General features: G+C 40.8%; 1 protein-coding gene across 1 annotated transcript; it reads right to left on the bottom strand.

Moving 5' to 3' along the window:
• Positions 1-7,902: 7,902 nt before the first annotated feature.
• On the bottom strand, positions 7,903-14,104 carry fam241a (family with sequence similarity 241 member A). The gene is made up of 2 exons (XM_033642312.2): positions 13,848-14,104; positions 7,903-8,742 (listed from the first exon to the last, which is right to left on the bottom strand). Exons 1-2 carry the CDS (start codon positions 13,998-14,000, stop codon positions 8,446-8,448), a joined length of 450 nt encoding a protein of 149 aa, XP_033498203.1. The 5' UTR covers positions 14,001-14,104; the 3' UTR covers positions 7,903-8,445.
• Positions 14,105-25,899: the final 11,795 nt, after the last annotated feature.

A 25,899-nucleotide genomic window follows, 5' to 3' on the forward strand; every position in this document is an offset into this window, starting at 1 on the left:
AAATTCACTATTTATAACCTGCCTGTCTTATATTTATTTGACCTTATCCCAAAGTGTGTTGAGAGATTTTTTTTTTTTTTTCCAACATTTATTCTCATCCTGTACATCTTGTAAATACAGTAAATGTTGTAAATGAAGGCTGATGGTATCCTGGTTGCTCAGACCACCTCAGGTTGTGGTGGGGAGATTTACAGGGCCTCATGTATATAAGTGTAATATATATATCTGGGATGTGCCGCTCATGTATTAACCATTACATTGGAGTCGCACAGTGGAGCGTCCATTTTCTGAGAGAAATACCTGGAAATCTTAGAATAATCCAGCTGACGTCAAGAGTGACATGTCCAGTCTTACAAAACTCTCACCATCTGGATGAAAAAATATTTTTTCTGTTGAATGATATAAAAGATTTTTAACCAATTACCAGAGGCACCTGTTAATTCGTATTTATCAAGATTGTAGTATGTTGATGTTTTCTGTTTATCTGTATAATTGTTACTTTATATTTTTCTTATTTCAATACACACTAACAGTTTGAACACAATGAACAAAGAGATAAGACTAGGGACCATCTTGCAATGTAATCACTCCAGCCGTGACACAGCGATACACGACTTTAAATAAATGTGAACCAGGGGTGTAAATGAGGGGGCCAAGGCTCCTTCCCAACTTGTTACTCCCCCACTTTCAGCGTCCTCGCTTGGAACACACCCATCTCCAAATTTGCCCTTCAATTTGCTCTCAACCACACACCTGTACAGTTTTTGTATGTTGACAAAAATCTGTCCAGACACCTGGCAAAGTACCCAAAACAGCTTCTGTTGTAGTTCCCACTGCTTTTCGACGATATTGAATTTTTTGCTGATATTTGATATGCCGATAAGTAACAACTCATTTGACCAATAAGCGATATTGATATTGATATGTCCACTTTTTCCCCAGGTGATTTTAGTGATCATCAAGTCTCTCCTGTAGTGGAATTAACATCACATTATACCTGTATACTGATATCATGATGGCCCACCAGCAGATGGAGACATTAAACAGAATGCCTTTCACTGTATGTAATATTCATTCATTGTGCAAAATAAGAAAAAGCACGTTGGCAGATTCCAACAGTTCATTTAAAGCCAATATTGGCCGTACTGATGACATGCAGATATTATCGTGCATCCCTAACTATATACCAGGACCTCATTTTGCCATGATGTACAATGTCAAAGCAATACCAGCCGTTGTGATGTTGTCGGGGCTACTAAAGTGAGCCCGGATAGGAAGTAGACTTAGTCTGTTTTATTGTGCAGTGGACAGAATATGTGTTTTCATCCAGATGATTGTTGAAATCTGTCCAGAGCTGCAGAGGGTGTCACAGCTGTGGATTTTTCAAAGATTGCCAGGGCTGATGTTTCCCAGTAATCTATAAGAGGCACAGACTCGGGTAAGGTGAGAGGAGATGTGTAAATACTGTCACTGCTGTGTGTTTTACTTAATTGTATTTGCACTAAAGATAAAATGATCCAGTGAAATACATAGAAGCATCTGTCTATGACATGTCAGTGCTTGTATGATGCTGTTAGTTTTGTCCTCAGTGTCCTGCAGCTGTAGTCCCTCACATAACCTTCAGTGGTTTTGAGTCAAAGCTGCTAACATTCTGTATATTATTGAAAATATATGTAAGCTTGTACATATGAGTGTATTCAGCAGAGTTTGCTACAGGCACAAACTCAATTTACAAATGAAAGTTTCAGTGAGCAGTGTTGTGTGTAGCTACCGGTATGATTCCATGAGCTCTGTGTGCATTCAAGGTATTAAGTGAAGCCTGTCAGCATGATCTCAGAGCTCAGGTATGTATGAATCAGCTTTATAGATCTGTTAAACATGCACCTGCCCCCAGAGTCAAACAAAAGGCAGACATGTTGTGTACCTGCTGAGGTAAGAAGCATGAAGTCATTGTGGTTAGGTGACATTTTACTGCCTGATGCAAATCTTATCCAGCTCCATGCGACACATCACACAGAGCACACATTACCAGTGCAAAGGTAAACAGATAACTCGACTAACCTGCTGGTTAAAACATTGGCTGCTTTTGCATGTGTAAATTCAATCATGTAGGCTCTCAGCACTTTCTGTATTAGAGAAGACATAGAATGTGCCAAATGTGAACACACACACACACACAGCTGGAGTGGAGCTACCTTATTGTTTGCTGCAGCATGGCCTTCTTTATATCATATCACTTGTAAAGTATATTGCAGGACATTTTGTACACCGTCAGTATGTTTTTACCTCCTGAACCTGCCTTTCTACAGTTCCCCACCTCCATTTTCCTTTCTTCCTTATTTTCCTTGCCCCTCTCATTCATTTGTGAAGTTTAAGAGTCAAAGGAAATATATTAAAAAAATGGTGTGACAGAAATGTTTTTTTTTTTTCTGTTTCCAGTGTTAATGTGTCATGAGACTGTTCCAAATATAAATTGAGAAGTAAAGAACTTTTGCTTCTTCCTATATTATTATTCAAAGTGTTCTTAACACTTTTTTGATTGTGTATGGAGAAACATTATAGCATAAATCAAGTGCTCTGCAGAGCAGCATCCACATCTCCCTAACCTGCCTTCATAGATGGCCAGGTAATGATAGTGCCTGCCCTAAGCCTTGGCATTGTTTGTCACTGTCTATCTTAGGCTACTACCCACTATTAAGCTCAACGACAAGTAACCTTGTCTGGTGTACAATCAGTCTCCCTCAGAGTTACCAACTGCTTAGTGCAAGCAGAGACAGACGCTAGACTGTTTCCCACGTCTATGCGTCTTTATAAACCAGAACTTAACTTCAAAATTATGTTTATGTCTCCCACACTGCAGTTCTGAAAATTAAATTAAAGAAATCTGATGTGGTTTGGTGCTGCAGGAACATTGTGTTTGCAAAGAGCGCAGGAGGAAAGGAAGAGCGTGAACCTGCAGGCACTGCACGCATCTGTTCTTTGGGATTTTTTAATAATATTAAAAGCATATTTAGAAGATAATTAAAAGAATAAGTGCAGTTTTCTCCCGCATAAAACTTAATTATTTAAAAATTCTAAGGGGGTGGTTTGGATTTAAAAAATGTGAATGAGATATGACATTGAATAACGGCCAGATAATTTTTTGCACAACATTAGATGTCACAGTGAAGTTGACCTTTGGGATATGAAATACCATCACTTCATTATTTTATCCTATTTGGCATCTGTGTGAAGTTTTGTCATTACTAGCACATGAATTCTTGAGTTATGGCCAAAAACATATTTTGTGAGGTCACAGTGACCTTGACCTTTGACCACAAAATTCTAATCAGGTTATTCTTCAGTAAGTGGATGTCTGTCAAACTTTTAAAAAAATTCCCATAAGGTGTTCTTGAGATATTACTTTCACAAGATTGAGACAGACAAGGCTACACGGATCTTGACCTTTGACGACCAAAATGTCATCACTTCATCGAGTTGCTGAGTGAACATTTGTAGCAAATTTGAAGAAATTCCCTAAAGCTCTTCTTAAGATACTGCATTCACGAAAATCAGATGGATGCAAGGTCATGGCAACCTTGACCTTTGACCACCAAAACCTAATCAGTTCATCGTTGAGTCCCTTTAAGTTTAAGTCACAAGGATGGGACGGACTGATGGATGGACAGATGGACAACCCAGAAACATTAGGCCTCCAGCCACAGCTGTCGCCTGCGTGGAGGCATAAAAAAAAAAAAAGAACAGCTGAATCTGATTCGACTGATATAGTTCTAGGTCGGGTACAGAATACAAAATAGTGAACATGGTAAACATTACATTACCTGCTGAACATCATCAGAATGTCGACATGAGCGTGTTAGCGTTTAGCGAAAAGCACTACTAAATACAGTCTGACAGAGCAGTGACAGCCAAAGAGTTTTAGGAACACTCGCTTTTAATCATAGACATTGCAACACATTTTGATTCATTAATTCTTTCATAGGTATGCATAAAACTCTCAGTGCAAACACCTTAGAAACAATAATTTAAGTTTAAAATAATTCATTAGTTTTTTTTAAACAAGGACAAATGCAGCATGTCAGTAAGTCAGCTGTGAACATCCCATCTGTGATGATGTTTGCTTTGGAAAACTTTGACACTCAGTAGTAAACTTTGAAATCAGTGTGATGACTACAGTTCAGTTCTTCTCAACAGTGTGCGGTCAGTTAACCTGGACATCTGCACATTCAAATCATAAAATAAACAAAACAGTAAAGTATGTTCAGCTGTAAAAACTACCTGAGACTACCAGAAAAATTATCCTCCTCAAATACTCCCATACTGTTATTATATATTCAGTTGTGAGGGGAGTTACTGCAATCAGTTGTTTGTTTCACCTTCCTTCAACCTGCCTTGTCAGCCATTTCTCCTGACAATGACTACATCTAAATGCAACTTCTTTGTATAACATCAAACCGTTCTAGGGGAACAAAATGGTGCAAATATATTTTTGAAGATAAATGGTGAACATACAGGGCATTCAGATGTTGTTTTGTTGCAGTTGTCTAAAATAGTTGTATTTTCTCCCTCATCAGTCCACTCAGTACCCCACACTGACAAAGCCACAACAGGATTTTAGAATTTCTGCGCAAATTTAATAAAAAGAAAAAACTGAAACATCAGACTAACATAAGTATTCAGACCCTTTGCTATGACACTTGATATCTAGCCTCTCATTTCTCTTTGAGATGCGCCTACACCTTGACTGGAATCCACCTGTGGTAAATTCTATTAAATGGATATGATTTGGAAAGACACATCTGTCTTTATAAGGTCTCACAGGATCTACATGGAGCAAAAATACAGAGAGGTCATAAATGACAACGTGGTTCAAGCTGAGGCCTCAGGACCTCAGACTGGGCTGAAGGTTCACCTTCCAACAGGACAATGACCCTGAGCTCACAGCCAAGACAATACATGAGGGGCTTACAGGGGCAACTCTGTAAATGACCTCAGGTGGCCCACAAAGGGCCCTGAGCAGAACCCAATAAAACATCTCTGGAAAGACCTGAAAACAATCCACCGACAGAACCCATGCAACCTGACGGAGCACCAGAGGCTCTGCAGAGATGAATGGAAAAAAATCCCCAAATACAGGTGAGCAAGGCTTGTTGTGTCATACCCAAGAAGACTGGAGGCTGTAATTGCTGCCACAGGTGTTTCAACTAAGTACTAAGAGTTTGAATACTAATGTGATATTCCAGTTTTTTTTAATATGCTGGCAGATATTTTTAACATCCTACACTGGCTCTGTCATTATGGGGTAGTTAGTGTAGAACGGAAATGTTGCCAGTTTATGTAAATAGCCATCACCAAAATGCTGCATATGCAAGTGATTCCTAGAGACAGGATTGGCAATATCTAATTCACTTTGCATTGTCAACATTTAGATTTAGATTTGCTGTCAGATGACACATAAACCTCAGAGGATTCTGGGTAGGATTACAATCAGATATGGTGATTAAAAAGAGGCATTCTGTGATAATTGCACTCAACTGAAACGGTCTGACAGGTGAAGACAACTGTGTACATTTGATGATATGCAGACTGCAGATGAAAGGTAGTTCACAAAATGACCAAAATCCCAAAACAATTACTAGTCTGATATGATAGATATTTTACCAGTAGCTCTACATATGAATTAACTCTGTGAATGCCAGTTTCTCAGTTAATATTCCAGTGTAGTTTTCTTGCACATTCACTCTGCTTACATGCACACTAATATTCCATGATTATGATAAAGTATTTTCCAAATAAGACATGTGGGATATGTGGGTATTAATAAGGAGCATTCTTTGGACATGTTTACAGCACATTTGCAATATGCCTCTTGATTGGGGTTTTTACAGCAGTTTGCTACACACGGCCTCTTGCCTGTTTACAGCCAGCTCTTTGTGTTGTGCACAAACCAACCTGCCGGCAGTGTTTGAGCCTGGCAGATAGAGACACATGCCCAAAAGAAAAGCCCACATTTCTTGTGGAAAGGAGAAACACACCTACTTTCAAACATTATGAAAGAGTTGGAAATTAAAAGGTTTAAAGCAAATATTGCAACATAGGCCTTTTAAAAAAATGTGGTTAAAGGAATGAAAGGCTGTGTTCACACAAGTCCACCACCAGTGGGAAAATTAGAAAAATCCTATTTTGGTGTAGAAAAAGCAAAATGTCACAAGCAGCTTCAGCTTTTTCATTTTTCAGTATTTTGACATGAACGACAAGTTAGGGCATGTTCATCAGAGTATGCCTGGCTGCATGTAAATGGGGGTTTTAGTGGAATATTCATTTTTCATTGGCCATGTAAACAGTTTAGTAGCAATATGTCCTTTTCAGAATACCTGAATATTAATGCATGTAAATATAGTCAATGTTAAGATTCAGTGTGTCAGTGTAACGGAGGGGAGTAACACTGCAGCTCTGCAACAGCAGAGAAGACAAACTGGAAGACTGTGAACGTTTGGTTTTTTTTTGCATCCAGCATAAATGTAGTTTTCTCTCCACAAGAACATTACTGTATCTGTTGAACACAATTAGTTTCCAAAACCAAAGTCTATCCCAACATGTCAGTCTATCTTTCCATGACTGTAAGAAGTCCTTCACATTCCTGTCAGTTTCCTTGAAAAGAGGAGGGCTTCCACCTCTACCTGCTCGAGATGTGCCTATGTGTAATTTCAGGACTGATACTGTTAAGTGATAATAATGTGTTTTTCCTGGTAGTGGGAGGAGGTGAATGGAGCGAGCACAGGCACCAAAACAGAGAGCAGAGGAGGAAAAGCTAGAGACGCAGGATCGCTCACTTATTTAGAACTGATCCCCTCAGAACAAAAGCCCTGTTTCCACCATACAGTTCGGTACGGTATGGTTTAGTTCAGTTTGGTTCACTTTTTTCTGTTTCCACTGTGAAGAGTTGTGGATGGTACCAATGGAACTGTTCCTTACTGTCCTCATTTTTGGTCATCCCTCTGTTGGGGTACCTAGCACACAGATCTGGTACTAAAAGGTGGAGCTAAAACACTGCAGTCTGTTGATTGGTCAATTTATTCACAAAGCCAACTGCCGGCAACATTTAAGGTTACTCAATGCATGAGTTGACAACCTGGATCCATCAGCACACCTTAAATTTCAATGTTAAACTTTGACCATTCCATTACTTGATTCTCTCTATGAGATGACACACACTTTTAGAAATGAGTAGATCTCTGAAGTGCTTATAAATATATATTAATTTTGACCAGACTGGTGAACTGCATATATTCTAATCCTCACTTGGAGGAAAAAAAAGCGTTGTGGAATGTCATTCCTGTGGGCTATGACTGGCTGTGCTTGCCTGAGAAGGACTAAATGCACAAACCCGCTATTTTAAAATATGCCATCAAGAGAGACTCTCACTGCAGCCTGTTCTATTTTGTTCTGAAAATATCGGCATGCAGCCTCATTCTGTGGCTGATAAATGCGGTGCAGACTTCCCTCTGTGGCACCGGGGACGAGGAAATACAGCGAGTGGTGGACAAAGCAGTGAGTGACAACGGCCGCGCCCACATTTCAGAGTACTGTCTGTGATGAAAATGTACCTAGGGTCTAGGTACCATGTCTGAAGGGTTACTTTTGGTTTCAAAGGTACCATACCGAAAGTGTTGGGTGGAAACGGGGCTTAAGTTTCACAGATGGAATCCCTCTCCACAGCTGCTGCAAAAAGTCTGTGCATTACCTGACAATGGAATAACAATAATAACTTTTTGTCATTTATCAGCCATCAATATATTGTGCATCCCTAGTATCTATCTCAAAGTAGGTAAATATTTCATAGCTAAAAGGTTTCAGAAGAACATAATGTGTACTGCATGTCAGCGTTACATTCAGACACTGTTTTGTTATAAGTGATTATTGGAGGCATATAAGTGCTGCGCTTGCACACCACATTCACATACTGTATGTTAACAAAGATCTCTTTAAGTGAAACACGCTACACAGACATGTGTGCAGTTCTGTTTCCTGAATGCTGGGACTCCAGGTCTTCACTCTGTAGCCTCTGATACAAACAGAGACAAACCATTTCCTGCAATATCTTCCTGTTTCTCTAAATCAGCAGATCAATACCATTACATCACAATAACAGCAGAGGCAGCAGGACAACACCTCTCCTATTACTGAGGGAGGAGAAGCTCCTGACCAGATAATCTTGAAGAATGGACCCAGCTTTGGATCTACTCTGAGTGAACAAACCATTTCTAGAAACCTGCTTAGCCCCCATCACTACAGAGCAGTGTAGCCCTCTCCACAGCCGCCCCCCTATAAGCACAGATCCACTGCAGATTCCAATCCAAACATCCATTAGCATGAAATGAGTCCCGCATATGTAAGCAATAAACACAGAAAAACAGCAGGCTCCACTCTGATCATCCACTCCAATTACTTCTGGATGTAGATGATGATGATGCACAGAGTTCCCACCAGTCCCAGTGCCTGGATGCCCAGGAACCAGAGCAGCAGCCAGAAGAACACAATCACAACTGGTTCCACAATCTTGTCCCCAAAGTACATCTGGCTGAAGCCCATCCCACGTAGACACTTGTTGAGCATCCCAAACAGAGTCCCCATCCGCTCACAGTCGTCCAGCTGAGGCTGTCTGGTGGTGGGGTCATCTACGTGGGGCCATCTGGCGCTGGGATCACTGGGAGGTCCAGGTCGGGGCCGGCTGCCATCAGCCTGTGGAGGTAGAGTTCAGAGCAGGTTATAAATACAAATGAACATATCCCACACTATCATATGGTCATAAAATCTCCATCAGTAATGAGCAGAACTGCTGCAATACTGTTGATATTCCTCATTAATTAATCATACTCCTCTTGGCTTTGTTTTAACGTTCTCAGCACTTTGAGACCTGTTTTTTTTTCCACTCAGAAGATTTTTTCCAACTTTTTCCCTTCTCAGATGTTTACTGTATTTTCCCCCTTGTAGGAGTAGCATACAAGGATAAACACAACAGCTTGTGATGTTAATGAGACAAATTAGCATGCTGTCTCTTAGGGTAAAAAGAAAGTGAGGGCTGCAATTAATCATTTTTTTCATAACTGATAATTAATTTGGTGGTTATTTTCCCAATTAATCAATTATTATCAATTTGCGATGTACGCCTCTGCCAACCAGTCAAGTATCCGTTTAAATCCATGTCTGTCAAGACTCAAATGTAGTCAAGACAGTAGACAATGCATCAAATATGGATGTTACTATAAAGGAGCTACATACCCTAAAACACTGATTTCCCCCTAGCAGCACAGAAGATCTATACAAGCAGCACAGTTTCAAGGTGGACACCCAAGATAAGTGAGATAAGTGTCACTTACTGATTCAGTATCTGACCAAACGTCTTCCCCTCTGTTCCTGAGATATGATATTGAGTAATGGCCAGAAAACGAGTTGTAACAGTGAAGTTGACCTTTGACCTTTTGGATATAAAATGCCATCACTTTGTCATTTTATTTTGTGTGAATTTTTGTTGTAATTAGCATATGAATTCCTACCCTGGAAATCCAATCTCAAGAGCACAATTTCAATTTGCTCAGCGAGTCACTCTGGCAATCAGTAATGATGCTCATTACCCATGCCCTTGTAGCCAAGCTGCACCAATCACATGGGTGTATCTGATATAGGCGGGCCAGAGGCAAGCTAAACAGATGACGACAGCGCTGCAAAAACGAAGTCCGGAATCAGTCAGTTAACATTGCAAGATGGCTACGGATGAACACCAGCTGTCTGAAACGGCTTTGGCCACTACAATGAATGAGTTAGACTTGGCTTTTTCTCTAAAACAGGAACAGAAGACGGCGCTCGAATCTTTCCTTTGCAAGAAGGATGTTTTTGGTGTTTTGCCGACCGGATACGGCAAGAGTCTAATCTACCTGTTAGCTCCGCTGGTAGCTAAGCGTATACGTCACCCTGTGTATTGTTCTGATTGGTCGTAGTGTTATCCAATTGCACGCAGTGATATTTTCAAATGCATGCTTGGTGCCGCCCCTCGAGTTGGGCCATTTTCATTACTCATAGCCAGACCCTAAATCTTTCTAGATTTGGGTCTGGATTTCCAGGCTAATGAATTCCTGAGTTATGACTAAAAACGTGTTTTTTTGAAGTCACAGTGAGTCTGACCACCAATTTATCAATTCATCCTTGAGTCCCAGTGGACGTTTGTGCCAAAATTTGAGCAAATCTCTTCCAGGCATTCCAGACGGACAGACAACCCCAAAACACATGCCTCCAGCCATGGATGTTGTCAGCACAGAGGCATAAAAATAGTGAAAAACGCCCATGTTAACTTCCAGCATCCTAAAGTGATGAATTCATTTTTTTTTTTTATTTGAGCAACAATTCAAATCCCAAAGATATGTAATTTACTATCATGTATGGTAAAGGAAGGACTCAGATTTCAGAGGCTGGAACCAGCAAATATTTGGCACTTCTGCTTGAAAAATTACTGCAATTGTCTTCTTGTTGCACTAACTGTCATCTGGTTAGGGTTGCACAATAAATTGAAATATTATAGAAATCGCAATATGACCAAGTGCAATATCCAAATCGCAGTAGCTGCAATTGTTTGATAAAGGTAAAATGTGTCACACAATATCATTATAAATTAAGCACTGTGGTGCTACAACAGGTCTGTCCCAGCCTACAAATCATATTCCAGACATAAAGGAACATGCTTGTTTGAACCCTTGCAAAAACTACATCATCATCATTTGATGTTTTTATCAGTGAAAACAACATGCAAAAGTTAATCTTGGCTGTTTGGTTCGTGTGCAAGCTCGGGTCGGTACTAATAAGCTTGAATTGTCTGTCCAACAGAGTCATACATCGTCTCTCTAGCTGACTACGTCTCATCAATTTCAGGAGTCTCATTCTGCCATTTAAACTTTTATTTCTATCATAATTTTAAATTAGGCTCACCAGACTAACAGTTTAGAACCAGGACCTCCAGTATTTGGATCATGTAGCTTGTGACAGCAGACTGCAGCTGCTATTATAATGAGCCAGACACATACTTAAACATTTAGGTTAATATAAGGATTGGACTCAGCAGAACTGACTCACATCAGGGCTTAAAAAAAAAAAAAAGCTCAGGACATCCCTAGTAATCTCCTATTATCATCTCTTCATACAACTATCATGAGCTCTCATATCTAGTAACTAAAAGCTTCAGAAAACACACTGTTACACAGTTCCCAGCAGTGACTCTTACAATGATGCTGACATAAACAATACAAGTCAGACAACAGTAATTACAGTGACTTCCTTATTATTAAGCAATATCTCCCTTGATAATTCCAGAATGCATTGTAAAAAGAACTGCGTCCGTTTCCTCAGTATGTGCACTAACATCGGTGCACTTTAAATTTAGGTGTGCCTGCAAGCAAGCATAGACCATAAACCGATGTTAATGATTGATTATTACCTTGTCTAACACATGATTGATGTTATTAACTTTAATTAGCTTCTGTGAAATGTGAATATTAATGACAAGTATGGATGTAGCTAAAAACAGCTTGTAAAGACACTAAATCCTATCTTTCTTTCTTACTGTGGACAGACTCATTGACTATGACACAATCTTCTGAGCTGTGCTATCACTGCCCCCCCCGAATCAGTAATCTTGTGGCAGCCTGTAATCCCATTCACTGTATAACAATGTACTTCATTACTAAACTGGAGTGCATTCAGAGACACACCCCATCACGTCTGCAATGGTTCACACAACAATCGCTCTACCACAGACAAAAATAACAAATTGACTGCTACACAGCAGCACGACACCGGCTGCACCCAGGTTTGAAAAAAATTAATAAATGAAGACAAAGGTGAAATAACAAGTCATAAACTGAAACTTAGAACCTTCATTCCAGGAAAAACACATCAAAGACAGTGACACTGACATACCAAATGGTGTGTGGTTTTACTTGTTAGCCTGAAGGAGAAGTGAAAGCTCTAGCCAGTTCGAAATACAAATAATGTCAAAACATCACATTATGGTTGTACAATGACAAACATAAAATCTACAGTAACATAATAAATGATCTAATTATGCCACAAATAATGTCACTTATCTTCTAAAATAACAAACTATAATAATATGCATCAAGTCGTATGTATTGTTTGGTGTTAGCAGTCTTAAAGGGATAGTTCAGATATTTTGTAGTGGGAGTGTATGAGGTACTTATCCACAGTCAGTTTATTTCATATAGTAGATGCCACTCGGCATGCCCCCAGTTTGGAGAAGCAGCCTCGAGTCTGACATGGAAGCTAAGCAATGTGCTGCTGTGGACTGGAAAACATGTTTTCACCACCTAAATGAAGTCCCACCCATAAACAATTTATCAGTTTAAGTGGGCACTATATTTAAGTATTTTTTACTATTTTACCTCTCCGTCAGACAGCCTGTTCCAACAGGAAAAGACATTAACGTCTTCAGTTCTCCATCTTCTCTATGCTCTTGTCAAAGCCACCAGACTCCACCAACAAAAACAGTCATTTTAACTCACTAAACACCAGAGCTACTCATCTACCACTGCTTTGATCAGTTAGTTAGTGTTATTGTGTGACTTTGGTGAATCCAAACTAACCCTTTAAAACACCACAATCACAATAACACAGACAAACTAACCGATCAAGCAGCAGTTGACCAGCAGCTCCTGTGTTCAGTGATATTAAATCACTGTTTTTTCAGTGTAGTCTGGCTTTGAAGAGAATGATATATCAGCTTTATTTTCCTGTCAGAAATTACTGCCTTACGGTACCCTGAAGCAGTGAAAATACTCTCAATTCAGCATACATTTAAACTGATAGTTTTTTTTAGGTGGGACTTCTTTAAGGTGGCTAAAACACGTTTTGTTGCAGATTGCTAGCTTTAATATCAGACTCCTACCTGCTTCTCCAAACTGAGGGCATGCCAACTAACATTTACTATGTGTCACATATGGTCTATGGATGAGAACCCTATACAACCCCATTTCAAAAAACCTGAACCATCCCTTTAACTCCTATTGTGTTTAGGCTACATTGTGTGCATAATGACATCGAAACAGCAGTTAAAACCCTACTACTATAGGTGGGGGGCTGTCAACAAAAAAAGCCTGCCTTCCTACTTTGTTAAACTTGCAGATTATTACTCAACTGGTAAGGCCTGGATCTGTCACATGATATTCTGTATCTCTTGTGAGGAGAAAATGCCACCAAACTACATTGAAAAAACGTTTGATTTAAAGTTGCCAACATATTAATACATACACAGACACCTGCTAGTAGGACATGGCTTTAGAAGCTTAAAAGACGAAGAGCCACCCTTCTTTTCGGTGTGAACAGCTGCTGTATTATATTGTGTGTATTACACCACGCAGCCACTTATCCACCAATTTCATATAGGGCTTATATGTTATATGTTACAAGTTATATCCCGACTTGAATATCTGATCCTGTTCATTCGCAATATTCATAGCCCATGTTCTGCCATGTATGTATTGCTTGCGTTTGAAAAGAAATATTTAAGTATTAGATTTTTTAACTAGGGCTTGGCTCACGCGCTGGTTATCTAGGCTTATTACACAGGATAAGTGACAACTGAAAACTGATCAAATTGAAGTCGTAGTAAGTTAAACTGACGCTGACGAGCTATTTAACTACGACAGGACCTCCCTGAGCTTAACGTTAGCTCCGACACAGTGGAACCACTCCTGAGTCCTGGCCGTAAATGTCCCGTGTCACGGTTAGCATGAAATCTAATAAACGGCTACAGCTAGCTTGTTAATGTACTTTTGCTTTACCCGGTGTCGCTGGTGGTGTAGTGCGGTCTGCCGTGCACCGTGGACGTGTTGTTGAGGAGTATGCCATCTTCTCTGGTTCTCTGGCGGCTGCTCTTCAAACTCACGTCGACGAAAAACATACTGGTCATTGGCAGGTTGCGTTACTGTGGACATTTTACAGCTAGTCCACTGACTGTAACTTTGAGGAATCAAAACATGCGAGTGGAGCGCTGATAGCACAGTGTCCGCCCTGAGACGCGCCGCGCGCTCCCGATACATCCGCGAAACCTCAACATCATCCAATGCAGGGCCGCAGCGCCAACACGCGCCCCCTACAGGTCAGGATGGTAACTAACACAAACTAAACCTTTACTGAGCCCCAGAGAGGAAACAAGGCTGTCACAGCTGCACAGACAGCAGCAATACACATACACAGAGACATTATAAAAAATAAGTAGTTAGTGGTATATTAAAAAAATTATAATAAATAAAGAAATAACAGAAAAACTGTACAGAGCATATAGAGACAAAAACAACTTTTTTTTAACCTTAATAATTTATAGAAGCTAATGTGGGACATCAGAATATTAGCGATCAATCACCAAACATGTTATTGAATTGTTAAACATGTTTATGTCTGCTGCAAAGTTGGACATTTAAACATGGGGGTCTATGGGAACTGACTTGTTCCTGGAGCCAGTCTCAAGTGGCCATTCAAGGAACCGGCACTTCTACGTTGGCTTCATTTTTCAGCCCTGGAGGTTGCTGCTTGCCCGTTGATATAAAGGAGGCGTGTGTGCATGGCAGTGGCCGAATCTGTGACGCCTTTCTCGGGTCAAGCAAAGCAATGGTTTTTCTCCATTTTTTATCCTTATTTTTATTTATTATGTGAAATGATTATTACGTCCTCGCAGCATGGCTTCAGACTTTTACTCTTGTTGTATTTATGGAGGGAGCATGATTTTTCTTTGTCTTACACACCCAAAGTAATGCCTAAATATTTAATGAAATACTTGTATTACACAAAACTGTTACAGTGATTTATATTACAAACATGGTAGCAGAATGAGCCTTTCAAATGCATCAAAACCCATAAAGGTCTTTGTCAGTTCAATGTCTAAATGTCCTGTTACCATAGACTAGCTATAAAAATAATGGACGTAGCTACTGTGACATCACCCATTGCCCTTGTGGACTCCCATTTTGAAGCGTCAAGTTCGGCATTCTGCCCATCACCAATTTTGTTCTTAGGACCAGAAGTGATTTGGGCGAGAAGTGCTAAAGCAGCCGCACCCTTAATGGTGTGTAACTGTGAGTGAGTTATAGAAAAATTCACCCCCCATACAGTTGTTGTGAACGGGGAAATCAGCTGTAAAGACCAAAAACATTTTTTGTACCAATAATAATAATAAACATGTTTATTTCTGCTGTGAAGTTGGGCATTTAAACATGGGGGTCTATAGAGACTAGCTCGATTTGGAGCCAGTCTCAAGGAGAGGCTGCTCACTGCAGAGCCAATGGGCCCGCCCTCTGGACAGCTCAACCTCTGTGGACCTAGTGAGCGCCCCACTCCTCTGTACTTCCATGCCGCCACCATTACTTTAAGATATAGGCTGTTTGTGAATTAATTTCAATCATATCAGATTAATTAATGTAATCAAATTTGACCTAGGTTACCTAGTTTTATATATGGAAAACCACACCGCGAAAGTCTGCTAATGCAGAGCTTTGTAAGCTAAGTTTAGATAAAAAATAAGCTAGTAGCATGGTTAGCATATTTTACAAGTCAAAGCGATCCAATGCCTGCATCCGATGCCTCCCCGCTCCACTGCTGTCCCCCTCGCTTTTTCCTCGGTCTGAGGCCGGTAGGCAGGCAGGAGGCCGGCAGATTCTACGAGGCTGGCAAGCAGGGAGCCGGCTGGCCTCCTGCCTGCCTGCTCTCCTGCCGACCAAAAAAACGAGCGGGGAGCCGGCCTCGGCCGAGCGGGGAGAGGGGCTCGGTCCGCGGTGCTACTGTCGCCATCGCTTTCTTCCCGCTCCGTTGCCGACAGGAGAGCCGGGTCTCCCACTCGCTTTTCCCCGCTCTGCTGTCGGATAATTATAAGTTATTTATATATTTATATATAAGTGGCCATTCATCGAAATGGCACTTTCACGTTAGCTTCATTTTTCAGCCCTGGAGGTTGCTGCTTGCCTGTTGATATACAGGAGGTGTGTGTGTGTGTGTGTGTGTGTGTGCATGTGTGATTGATCTTTTGCAGTGTTAATATTAGAAAATGGTGAAAAATGTCGATTAGTTTTTCCAAAAAGGTGACATCCTCAAAAATTTTGTAGCCTACTCAGTATACTTTCATAAAGGAGAAAAGAAAGAAAAAAACAAACAAAAATCACATTTAAGAAGCTGAAATCAGAGCCCCTACCTTATACTTTAACTTTCCTATATTTCAGAGTTAAATATTGCACTCTATTACTAGTTTACTAGTTTTCAGATTAGAATGTTCAAAACCTACTGTGAGCCTGTAAAATGCAATGCATAGTTGACAGTACATTGGGCCAACTGGCAGTGCATGTAATGTGTATTTAGCTCCACATCAGCCAGCTACAATAAACAGTATAAAGCTGCTTCCTAATCCAAGACTATAACCTATAAAACACAAAAGCCCTTTTTGCCCTTACCTTTAAATGATTTAAGGTTTGGAGTGCAAGATTATTACCTGTAACAGAGCAGGCTAGTGCAGAGGAGGTTGGTTTTAGACACACTATATGGACGTGTACATATTCAGAGGTTTTGGTTGAAAGCTGTTTCAAAGTTAAATTTGGTTTTCAATAAAGAATTAGATTTGGATCCAGTTTGCCTTCTGCTATGAATGCCACACGTACAGATCCAGAGGGTTTACAGAAAGAGTGTGTTAACATATGCTGCACGTAAATGTATATCACTGAAATGGATTTCAAACAAGCCACCAACACTCCTACCCATGGAATATATGACATACTGGTCTAGAGGTACATTTGGTATATTTCATCATATATGGACACCATTCCTTGATTATGCAGGACCTAGAATATCAAATATTATCTGGAAGCCACTTCCTAAACCAAGAAATGATGGTTGAATGCTGTGGGGAGGCTCTGTTGTCTGTAATATCACTTATCTATATATTTATCTTGCTGTATGCTTTGCCCCCTCCAGCGCCTCCAGTATATTTCTGCAAACTATAATAAAAAATGTTGCTATGCTACAACAGACAACCCTACTGCTGTCTAAACTAATAATCACGAGCAAACGTAATTATGATTAAATATAAAGTAGACTAATTATCAAAATTATTACTGCTGGCTCTGGTATTACATTGTGCTGCAGTTCTGCGTGTGGTTTGTCAAGGTGGTGTTGCCATACCTCAGCAGAGGGTTTTACTGAACTGATAGGTGCAGTAACTGTCACACTGTGCTGTCATTACTGTTAGATGTGTTATAAAATGGAAAACTATGAGTGTTACAGTGTCAGTCATTAATGTTGTGCTGCATGTGTAATCTATGTAGACATTACTAGCTTTCTTTTATTGTATATTCATAAAGGCTATGGTTTGATTTATGTTTTTAGTTAATAATGGGTTAATAATGGCAGTAATTACACAGAAGCAGCAGCTACACTGTCATAAAAGAGAGAGAAATGCTAATGAAAATCAGTGAAAAATAAAAGAGACAAGTAGCCTAAAACTAAAATTAAGACATGAACAAATATGAAAATATAACTGAATAGTGTCAGTCTTTCTGTCTCAGTCACTCGCACGCGCGTTGTTTCTATGACATCAATGTCATAGAAACAGAACGGTGACCCGGCTGAGGTCACGTTTATAAGGCCTTCAGATCATTGTGATCTCTCACTTTGCACTTGGATTTGGACCAGAACCAACCTGTGGAAAGATTACTCTCTGAGATTTGAGCAGAAAGCAGAAGTTTTGGAAAACACTTTTCAACCTTTCGGACCACTCAACTTTGTGGAAAACCCAAAGATGTCCCCCAGGGACTTTAACCCTCCAGGTAAGACAACTTCTATATTTATTTTAGCATTTTACTGGTTGACACGACCTCTGAAATTGTTTAAAGGGTCATCTGTGTAGAAATTAGTGTAAATGTTTGGGTTTAAAAGTTGATCAGTTCACAGCATGTTGTTAGGTCTGTCAGAAACTCCAGATTTGGTGAAAACAGACGCTAATTTATAATGATCACATTCAGTTATCACACTAATGCACGGTTTGTTGAGTAAGTTGATGTTTTTGATGGACAGGATGTGTTAAATCTACCGGGACAGGTGCGGAATGTGTTAATAATTAATGTAGTGATTTGAAAACACTGCTTATTTGAGGGTATCAAATTATCGACATGTGACAATCTGTGATAAGTTCTACTGAAAAAAAAAAGATGGTGACTGGCCGAATTTTCAAAGTCAAAGTCAGGATGTGAGGATGCACAGGTGTAATCAGACCAGGGCACGGTCTCCTGAGTTTGTTTGTTTTGATTGTTGAAGCCTGGCTTTTTGTATCTGGTTCTCTTAGTGTCAAAGTATATCATATTAAATAAACTTAATTTCAATATTTAATACTGAAATGCACTTCGCTCGTTAGTGTGGTATTTTGTTTGCCAGCGACATGAGAAGGATTTGTTATGTAGCCTAACTGTACACAATCTGGAAATCCATTGGTAAAAAAACAAAAACAAAAACAAAAAACTTTTTTTTTCTTCCTTTACAATGTAAATTGCAGAATCTGTCTTGAGAGATTAAACTGTACGTGACTGACCATGTGTGTGCGCCCTGCATCCTTGTTGAGATCACCTGCTACACGCACTGTGATTTGCAGCTCATACACTTTGAGAATAATGTGTTATAAACTTGTAGTTGAGTCTGCACAGAGCTCACTGAGGTATTTTTTGGATTTATGTAGCCATGGTGCACTGTTACGTAATGATACATGTAGTGCGACACATGTGAAATACATTTACACTGTTTATTGCAAACCATGGGGCGTTAAGTCATCACTGAAGTGATGTGGATTGATCACATTGTTACTGCAGCTTTATTTGATGCTATATAATGCAGCATTAATTGATTATCATGCTGTCATCTGTTCAAACTGGAGGCTGAGCTGTACAGTATTTGATATTACTGTTAGAAGGTAGCCTCTTGTGTGTTGGTGAACTTTGATACTGATGTAGTGCAGCTGTATTTACCTAGTATATGTGTATGTTGTAGTGTTTTCCAATTTAAATTTTGATTGCTGCTCATTTGATCCAAAATATTTAAAGAGAGACTTAATCAGAAATCCTTATAATGTATGGCTAATATATTATAAGATGAGGGCTATTTTCACACTGGTGCAAATATCAACATATTGCTATTTGTACCGGGTACAATTAGAAGCGGATGCTATTCATACCCTGGATTATAGTGATGTGTGCTGTTTATACCCACCTTGGTGCAAATATTTGTAGCCTACTCTTATTTTGTACAACTAAACTATTATCTTCTCAACCTCAACCCTCAGGACCTAGGTTAGCTACGTAGCTAACTATCCTACCATTACTATGCAACCATGCCAAGTGTCTTTTCTTTAAGCGGATTTATGGTTGTGCGTAGACCACGCATGTCACCCACACTGTTGTGAGCATTTTTACTTCTGCGGTGGTGTGTCTGTGTCACTCTGCAGTTACACCTCCAAAACACTAGTGAGCGACGGAGGTTTCTGTGAAGTGCTGTAAAGTTTAGATGATTTAAAACACATTAAATATGGCTTAATAGAGAATTTTTGAAAAAAAAAAAAAAGCCTACACAAATCAGCTTCACTATAACTTGAAGCATTCACAGCAGGGGCGCCTCCAGAAATGTTTCATAGGGATGGCCAGATGGGGCCACTTAAAATCTTGGGGTGGCACACCAAAACTAAAAGCCATAATTTCAGGATTTTATTATACTGTTGTAGTATATAGGCTAGTAAAAAACTATCAGAAAGACTTAAGGAAATGCCCACTGATATACTTTGGTTTATTGTGTTACATTTGATGTTACTAATGATCTAATGTGCATAGACTAATAACAGTACAGTTAACATTCTGAGTTCCACAATAATCTTGTTTTATTGAGTTATGTATATGTGTTAGGCGATTAATTGTTTTTAAAATAGGCTAGTTATCCTTTTCCTTAAAAAGACACATATACAGCTTAATTTGAAGGTGTACATTTATTGTAATCAAAACCATTACTGGGAAAAAGCAGGTACTGGACCAGGACCAGGCAACTTCCCCTTTCAGTAAACACAGAGCAATGGTACCACTAAACAGCTGCAATGCCTCTATGCGCGGACTGTGAGGACAGTTGCGTTTATCTCATTGACAGGAAATCACATCATTTGCTATATGTGACGTACATGCCCTTATTTGGATAACACATCCTGATATTCCCCACACAGGGGAAGATGTTTTAAGCAGGGGGGGCTGGGCTGCCAACTGAATGAATGAATGTGTGACATCATTGTATTTTTTTTCCTGCTGTATAGCACATCGCACATCACCACTCACTAGGCTGCTGACTGGCTGCCATAAGCTACACACAAATAAAACATTAAGAAGTTCTAACAAATGCAAATTTTATTACATTTTTTCCATAAGGAGGCCAACAGTAGAATTTACCACATGACAAAAACAGACAAGAACTACCGTAGTTTGAGTGCTGTCCTTGGTGCTGAAGATGTCCCCGAGCCTGTTACAGGCAGCGGTTATAACAAAATCACTTTAAGCGCTGTCCTTGGTGCTGAAGATGCAAAAACAAACAAATGTCTAAACTCCAAAACTCACTACCTCTGACACAACGAACCAAGACAGTGTACATAGATAAAAAAAAAAAAAAACAGCATCAGCAGAAAAACAGAAGTCCTGCAAACCAACAGCAAGTGGCGATCACCATGGCCAAATAACATCGCATATCTGTAACTCGAAAAGCACTCGGAGAGTGCAGACCTCCGCCAAGCAGCTCGAATTTCCCACCATTTTATTATTTTATCCACTTCACTTCAACCAATCACCACCAAAATTTGATCACCACCTGTTCCTTGTCCCGTTATAAACTTTTCCTGAAAATTTCATCAAAATCCGTTCAGAACTTTTTTGAGTTATTTTGCAGACAAACAAACAAACAAACAGACAAACAAACAAACAAACAAACAAACAGACAAACAGACCAACACCGGCGAAAACCTCCTTGGCGGAGGTAATAAAGAAGTAAAAACAAGACAGCTGTTGGCAACTAATGCTGTTGCTGCTGCAGCTACTATTAGGCTACTACTGTTATCCAAACTAAATTAAAGGAAGCAAAGATTGATTAACCTATAATTCCACATTATGTTGCCTTTTTTCCACAGCTAATAAATTATTTCCTTTTATCAAATGGCTCAGAGAAATGCCGTCTAGCAAAGTTAAATATTTTCACCACCATTTTAGTTATGAAATAGCCTCACATATGATATTCAAGGTGTACGCACACACAAGCAGGATCTCACACACATAAAACGTGACTGGAATTAATAAACAAGCAGTAAATGCACAGTGGGGGTTATTTGTTTTCTGTACCGGTGTGAAGCGCTGTGTTAATTGAGTGAATCGTCCGAGCTGGACGCGTGTTAATTTGAGTTTGATTTAATTTAATTACACTAAAGTTGTTGAGTTAATCTAACCATACGAGTCCTTTTCATTTTTATACAATTAATTGCTGCATTTTGAAAGCAAAAAGAGTTAAGTTTTTTGGGGTTTCATGTTATATCAGGGGTTTCAGCTTGGCACCGTGAACCTGTGCCTCCCGTGACCTGTAAAAGTAGCGTTGTGACATAAGCCTCAGTTTCTGTTGTTGGCGAATTGTTACAAGCTGATGAATTTGCTGGTCAAGGCTAGGCAAAACATTAGTAGCCTACAGGTGACATGACAGACAGGTGGATGGTTTGTCTCTAACAAAATACTTTCTGTAGACGTGCTGCAAGAACGGATTAATGCTTAATATACATCTGCAGCCAGAGCGCATTACGCTGTCAATAGGCTTCATGTGTGGGGAATACCAGGATGTGTTATCCAAATAAGGGCATGTACGTCACAGATAGCAGATGGATGTAATTTCCCATTGATGAGATAAACGCAACTGTCCTCACAGTCCATGCCGGCGCAGTGAGGGAGAAATGCACAGACTGCTTCATGTTGGAAGTGCTGTGGTCGGACTAACTGGTGGTCGGACTACTGGGTATGAAATCCGACGGTCGGAATGATGTAATTAAAATGGTCGGATTAATGGGCGGTCGACATTATGGGACTAAAACGATAAAACTCGCTGTAGACCTGTATGGTTGGATTAGCGGGTAGTCGGACTTATGGGTAGTCGGACCTATGGGAGGTCGCACTAACGCCTGGTCCCCACTGGCGAGTGGGGTGGCCAGCAAATTTATAGGGGGGGCCGTGGCCACCCCTGGCCACCCCGTGGTGGCGCCATTGATTCACAGACAAACACATGTCTTTATCCGGACACATTTTCCCCACAAACAGGCTACAACATGCTAACGTTATTAGCACAAGTCTATGGCATTTTACATTGTATAGATTAGCCTAGTGGCCGGCGATCTTTCCCTCTTCTCATATAAAACCAGGGACAACAGCAACATGTAACAAAGGTAACGGCACACAACTTGGCTCCATTACAACTCAAAAGATTCACCGACAAAACAACTGTCATACTAAACAGGTTTTCCAAACACATACAAAATGCTAACGTTATTAGCACAAGCCTATGCCATTTTACATTGTATAAATTAGCCTAGTGATGAGTGGAGATTTCCTCTGTTCATATGAAACCTACAAATCCCAAAGTATAAATCCCTGAAGGATAAATTACACACAAGACTTAAAATGCTATTTTAGTGGAGGCTTTATTGTCTTCACAATTTATTGTTTCTTATCTGTGAAATAAGAGTAAATAAAAGCTTTGTTTCCACTGAGGGAAATGGTGTCAGTATACAGAAACAGACAGGAGGTCTGCGTCAGTTAGGTTTTTTGTATGTGCAAAGTTTGTTGTTACTTGTCATACAGGCGTGAAAATAGCCCAGCTAAGAGGCCAAGGCTATTTATACTGGGGTGCAAATAGTCACTCCGATATTATAATTTGAGCACCCGGCAGATGGCTCATCTGGATCCTCAACGATGATGAAGGTGAGGTTCAGGCAGGTGATGTACACGTAGGTGACTTCATTCCCCCAGTTTTCTCTGATGAAGAGAATGAGTCTGAGGCTGAGGCTGAGGAGGACAACGATGAAGACACTGACAAGGAACACTTTGACGAGGAAAACTTTGACGATGAGGACCGGGGTGCCCTGGAGAGTGAAGATTCTGGGTACGGGTCCATGAGCGAGGAGGAAGAGGAGGAAGAGGACATAGAGGATGAAGTGGACGTTGATGACGACAGATATTGGCCAGGATGCCGTTATTTTCCCATTCCTTCCCTGAAGCCTCCTGCACAGCCAGTGGAGCGTCCTGAAGATCTGCCCCCAGTCTCTCTGAGGTCTGAAGACTCTGCTTCCCCAGCCTCCGGCCTCAGCTCATCCACCAAGAGAAGCAGGGAGGACAGCGACACACTTCAGGTAAGTGTGAAGAGGCAGAGGTGGATCTGTGAGGACTGCGACTGTGAGCCAAGACCCTCCGCTTCAGGCCTCAGCTCTGCCACAAAGAGAAGCAGGGAGGACAGCGATACACCTCAGGTAAGTGGGAAGAGGCAGAGGAAGACCTGTGAGGACTGCAATGAAGAGCCAAGACCCTCCACTTCCTGCCACAGCTCCTCCACACACAGAAGCGGAGAAGAGGACTACAGGAACTCTGCACCCTCCACTTCCAGCTCCAGCTCCTCCATGCCCAGAAGATATTGGCCGAGTTCTTTCCGGTACCCGAGGAGGCCCGATGACAGCACCTCAGATGAAGACTGATGGCCCTGATTGGGAAACCTTTGTGTCTGGAAGGACTGATAAAGCCCCATGCAGCCTTTGCGTCTGGCAAGGCTAGCACAGCCCTCGGTAGCGTCTTGCACCAGGGCTTTTTATTTACATTTTACTCTATTATCGTTGACATTGCTGGATGCATTTACCAGTGATTGGGAAACCTTTGTGCCTGGAAGGACTGATAAAGTCCCAGGCAGCCTTTGCGTCTGGTGAGGCTAACACAGCCCTTGGTAGCGTCTTGCACCAGAGCTGTTTGATTACATTTGACTTTTGAGTAATAGTTGATGGTGGTGGATGCATCTACCAGTGATTGGGTAAAGCCCCATGCAGCCTTTCCATCTGGCGAGGCTAACACAGCCTCAGGGCTTTTTATTTATATTTTACTTTTTCCATTATAGTTGATGACACTGGATGGATGTTCCAGTGCTGAGTTAATAATGATAATACATTATACTTATATAGCACTTTCCAGTGCACTCAGAGACGATTTACAAATTCAGGGACAAAACAACAACAAAAAAGGCAAGGAACAAACAAGAGAACAAATAAGGGATGAGGAGAAAAAATTGTCAGTGATTTAATAAAAGCAGCGTTAAACAGGTGAGGCTTGAGTGATTTTTTGAATATGGAGAGAGAGGGGGAGTCTTGGATGGATTTGGGGAGTGAGCTCCAGAGGATGGGAGCAGCGATGGAGAAGGCCTTGTCCCCCCAGGATTTGTGCTTTGTTCCTCATGGAAGAGGAACAGGAGGTTGGCATCGGCAGAGCGGAGTGTGCCGTTGGAATGTGATAGTGGAGGAGCTCAGACAGGTATTTATATGTTATGAGGAGCGTTTTGAAATCCTGCAGCTTAGGAGGAGAGGGATGGATGGAGGCGGGCGATGTTCCTGAGGTGAAAGAAGGCTGTACTGGTAATATGTTTGATGTGCCGGTCAAAGGACAGGAATTAATCGAAAATGACACTAAGATTTCGGATGTGAGTGAGGTGGATACTGTGGAGCCGTCGCTGTTGAGGGTGAAGTTATGGGTGGATTTGGTGACTGCTTTTGGTCCAGTGATGATAATTTCAGATGGGTTGCAGTTTAATTGAAGGAAATTGTTTGAAGCCAGGATTTCATTTCCGTGATGCAGTTTGTCAGGGTTGAGTGGGTGGCAGTGGAGATTGTCTTGGTGGAAATTAGGAGCTGGATATCATTGACGATGCAATGGAACTGGACACCATGACGGCGGATTATGTGACCAATGGGGAAAAGGTACAGGATGAAGAGAAGAGGACCAAACTGAACCTTGGGGGACACATTGGAGGAGGGGAGTAGTGGGGGATTTGCAGTTATTGATGGAGATGAACTGAAGTCTGTCTGAAGTCTGAAGGATGGAGGGACTGATGGTGTCGAAGGCGGCACTGAGGTTGAGGAGGATGAGGATGTTGAGGTTTCTGGCATCAGAGGAGAGAAAGAGGTCATTAGTGATTTTAAGCAGGGCAGTTTCAGTTCTTTGGTTTATCAAAATCAGGATTGGAATGTTTCATACATGTCATTGACAGAGCGGTGGTGTTTCAGTTGGGAGGTTACAGCATGTTTCAGTAGTTTGGACAGAAAGGGTAGGTTGGAGATTGGCCTGAAGTTACTTGGGATGTCAGGGTTGAGTCCAGTTAACAGGTGAAGCATGCTATTATTATCTATTTTCCTTTTTTAAGTATAGGTGGCTATACTAGAGAAAGGTGAGTCTATACATCATGACAATATTGACACAAGTATTTCTGACACTGACCAATATAATAATATCACATTGCCTTTTTTGCCCACTCTGCTGCATTGTCCTGTGTTTCCAGGTGGAGGTGGATACAACAAACAGAGAGAAAGTAATTATTACTAACAGAAAGAAAAGTCTCCAAGTCTCTTTTACTTAGGTATTTATAGGTGGACCAGATCCCCCCCCCCCACACACACACACAAGATGCGACAGCGTGAAAGACCAAGACAGGACCAGATGAGAAGGATGGATGACTCCAGGACCAGATGGAGAGTGATGGGCGTCTTTCATTCAGTGAGTTCAG

Source organism: Epinephelus lanceolatus, chromosome 15 (assembly GCF_041903045.1).
Source record: "Epinephelus lanceolatus isolate andai-2023 chromosome 15, ASM4190304v1, whole genome shotgun sequence".
Classification (NCBI taxonomy): Eukaryota; Metazoa; Chordata; class Actinopteri; order Perciformes; family Serranidae; genus Epinephelus; species Epinephelus lanceolatus.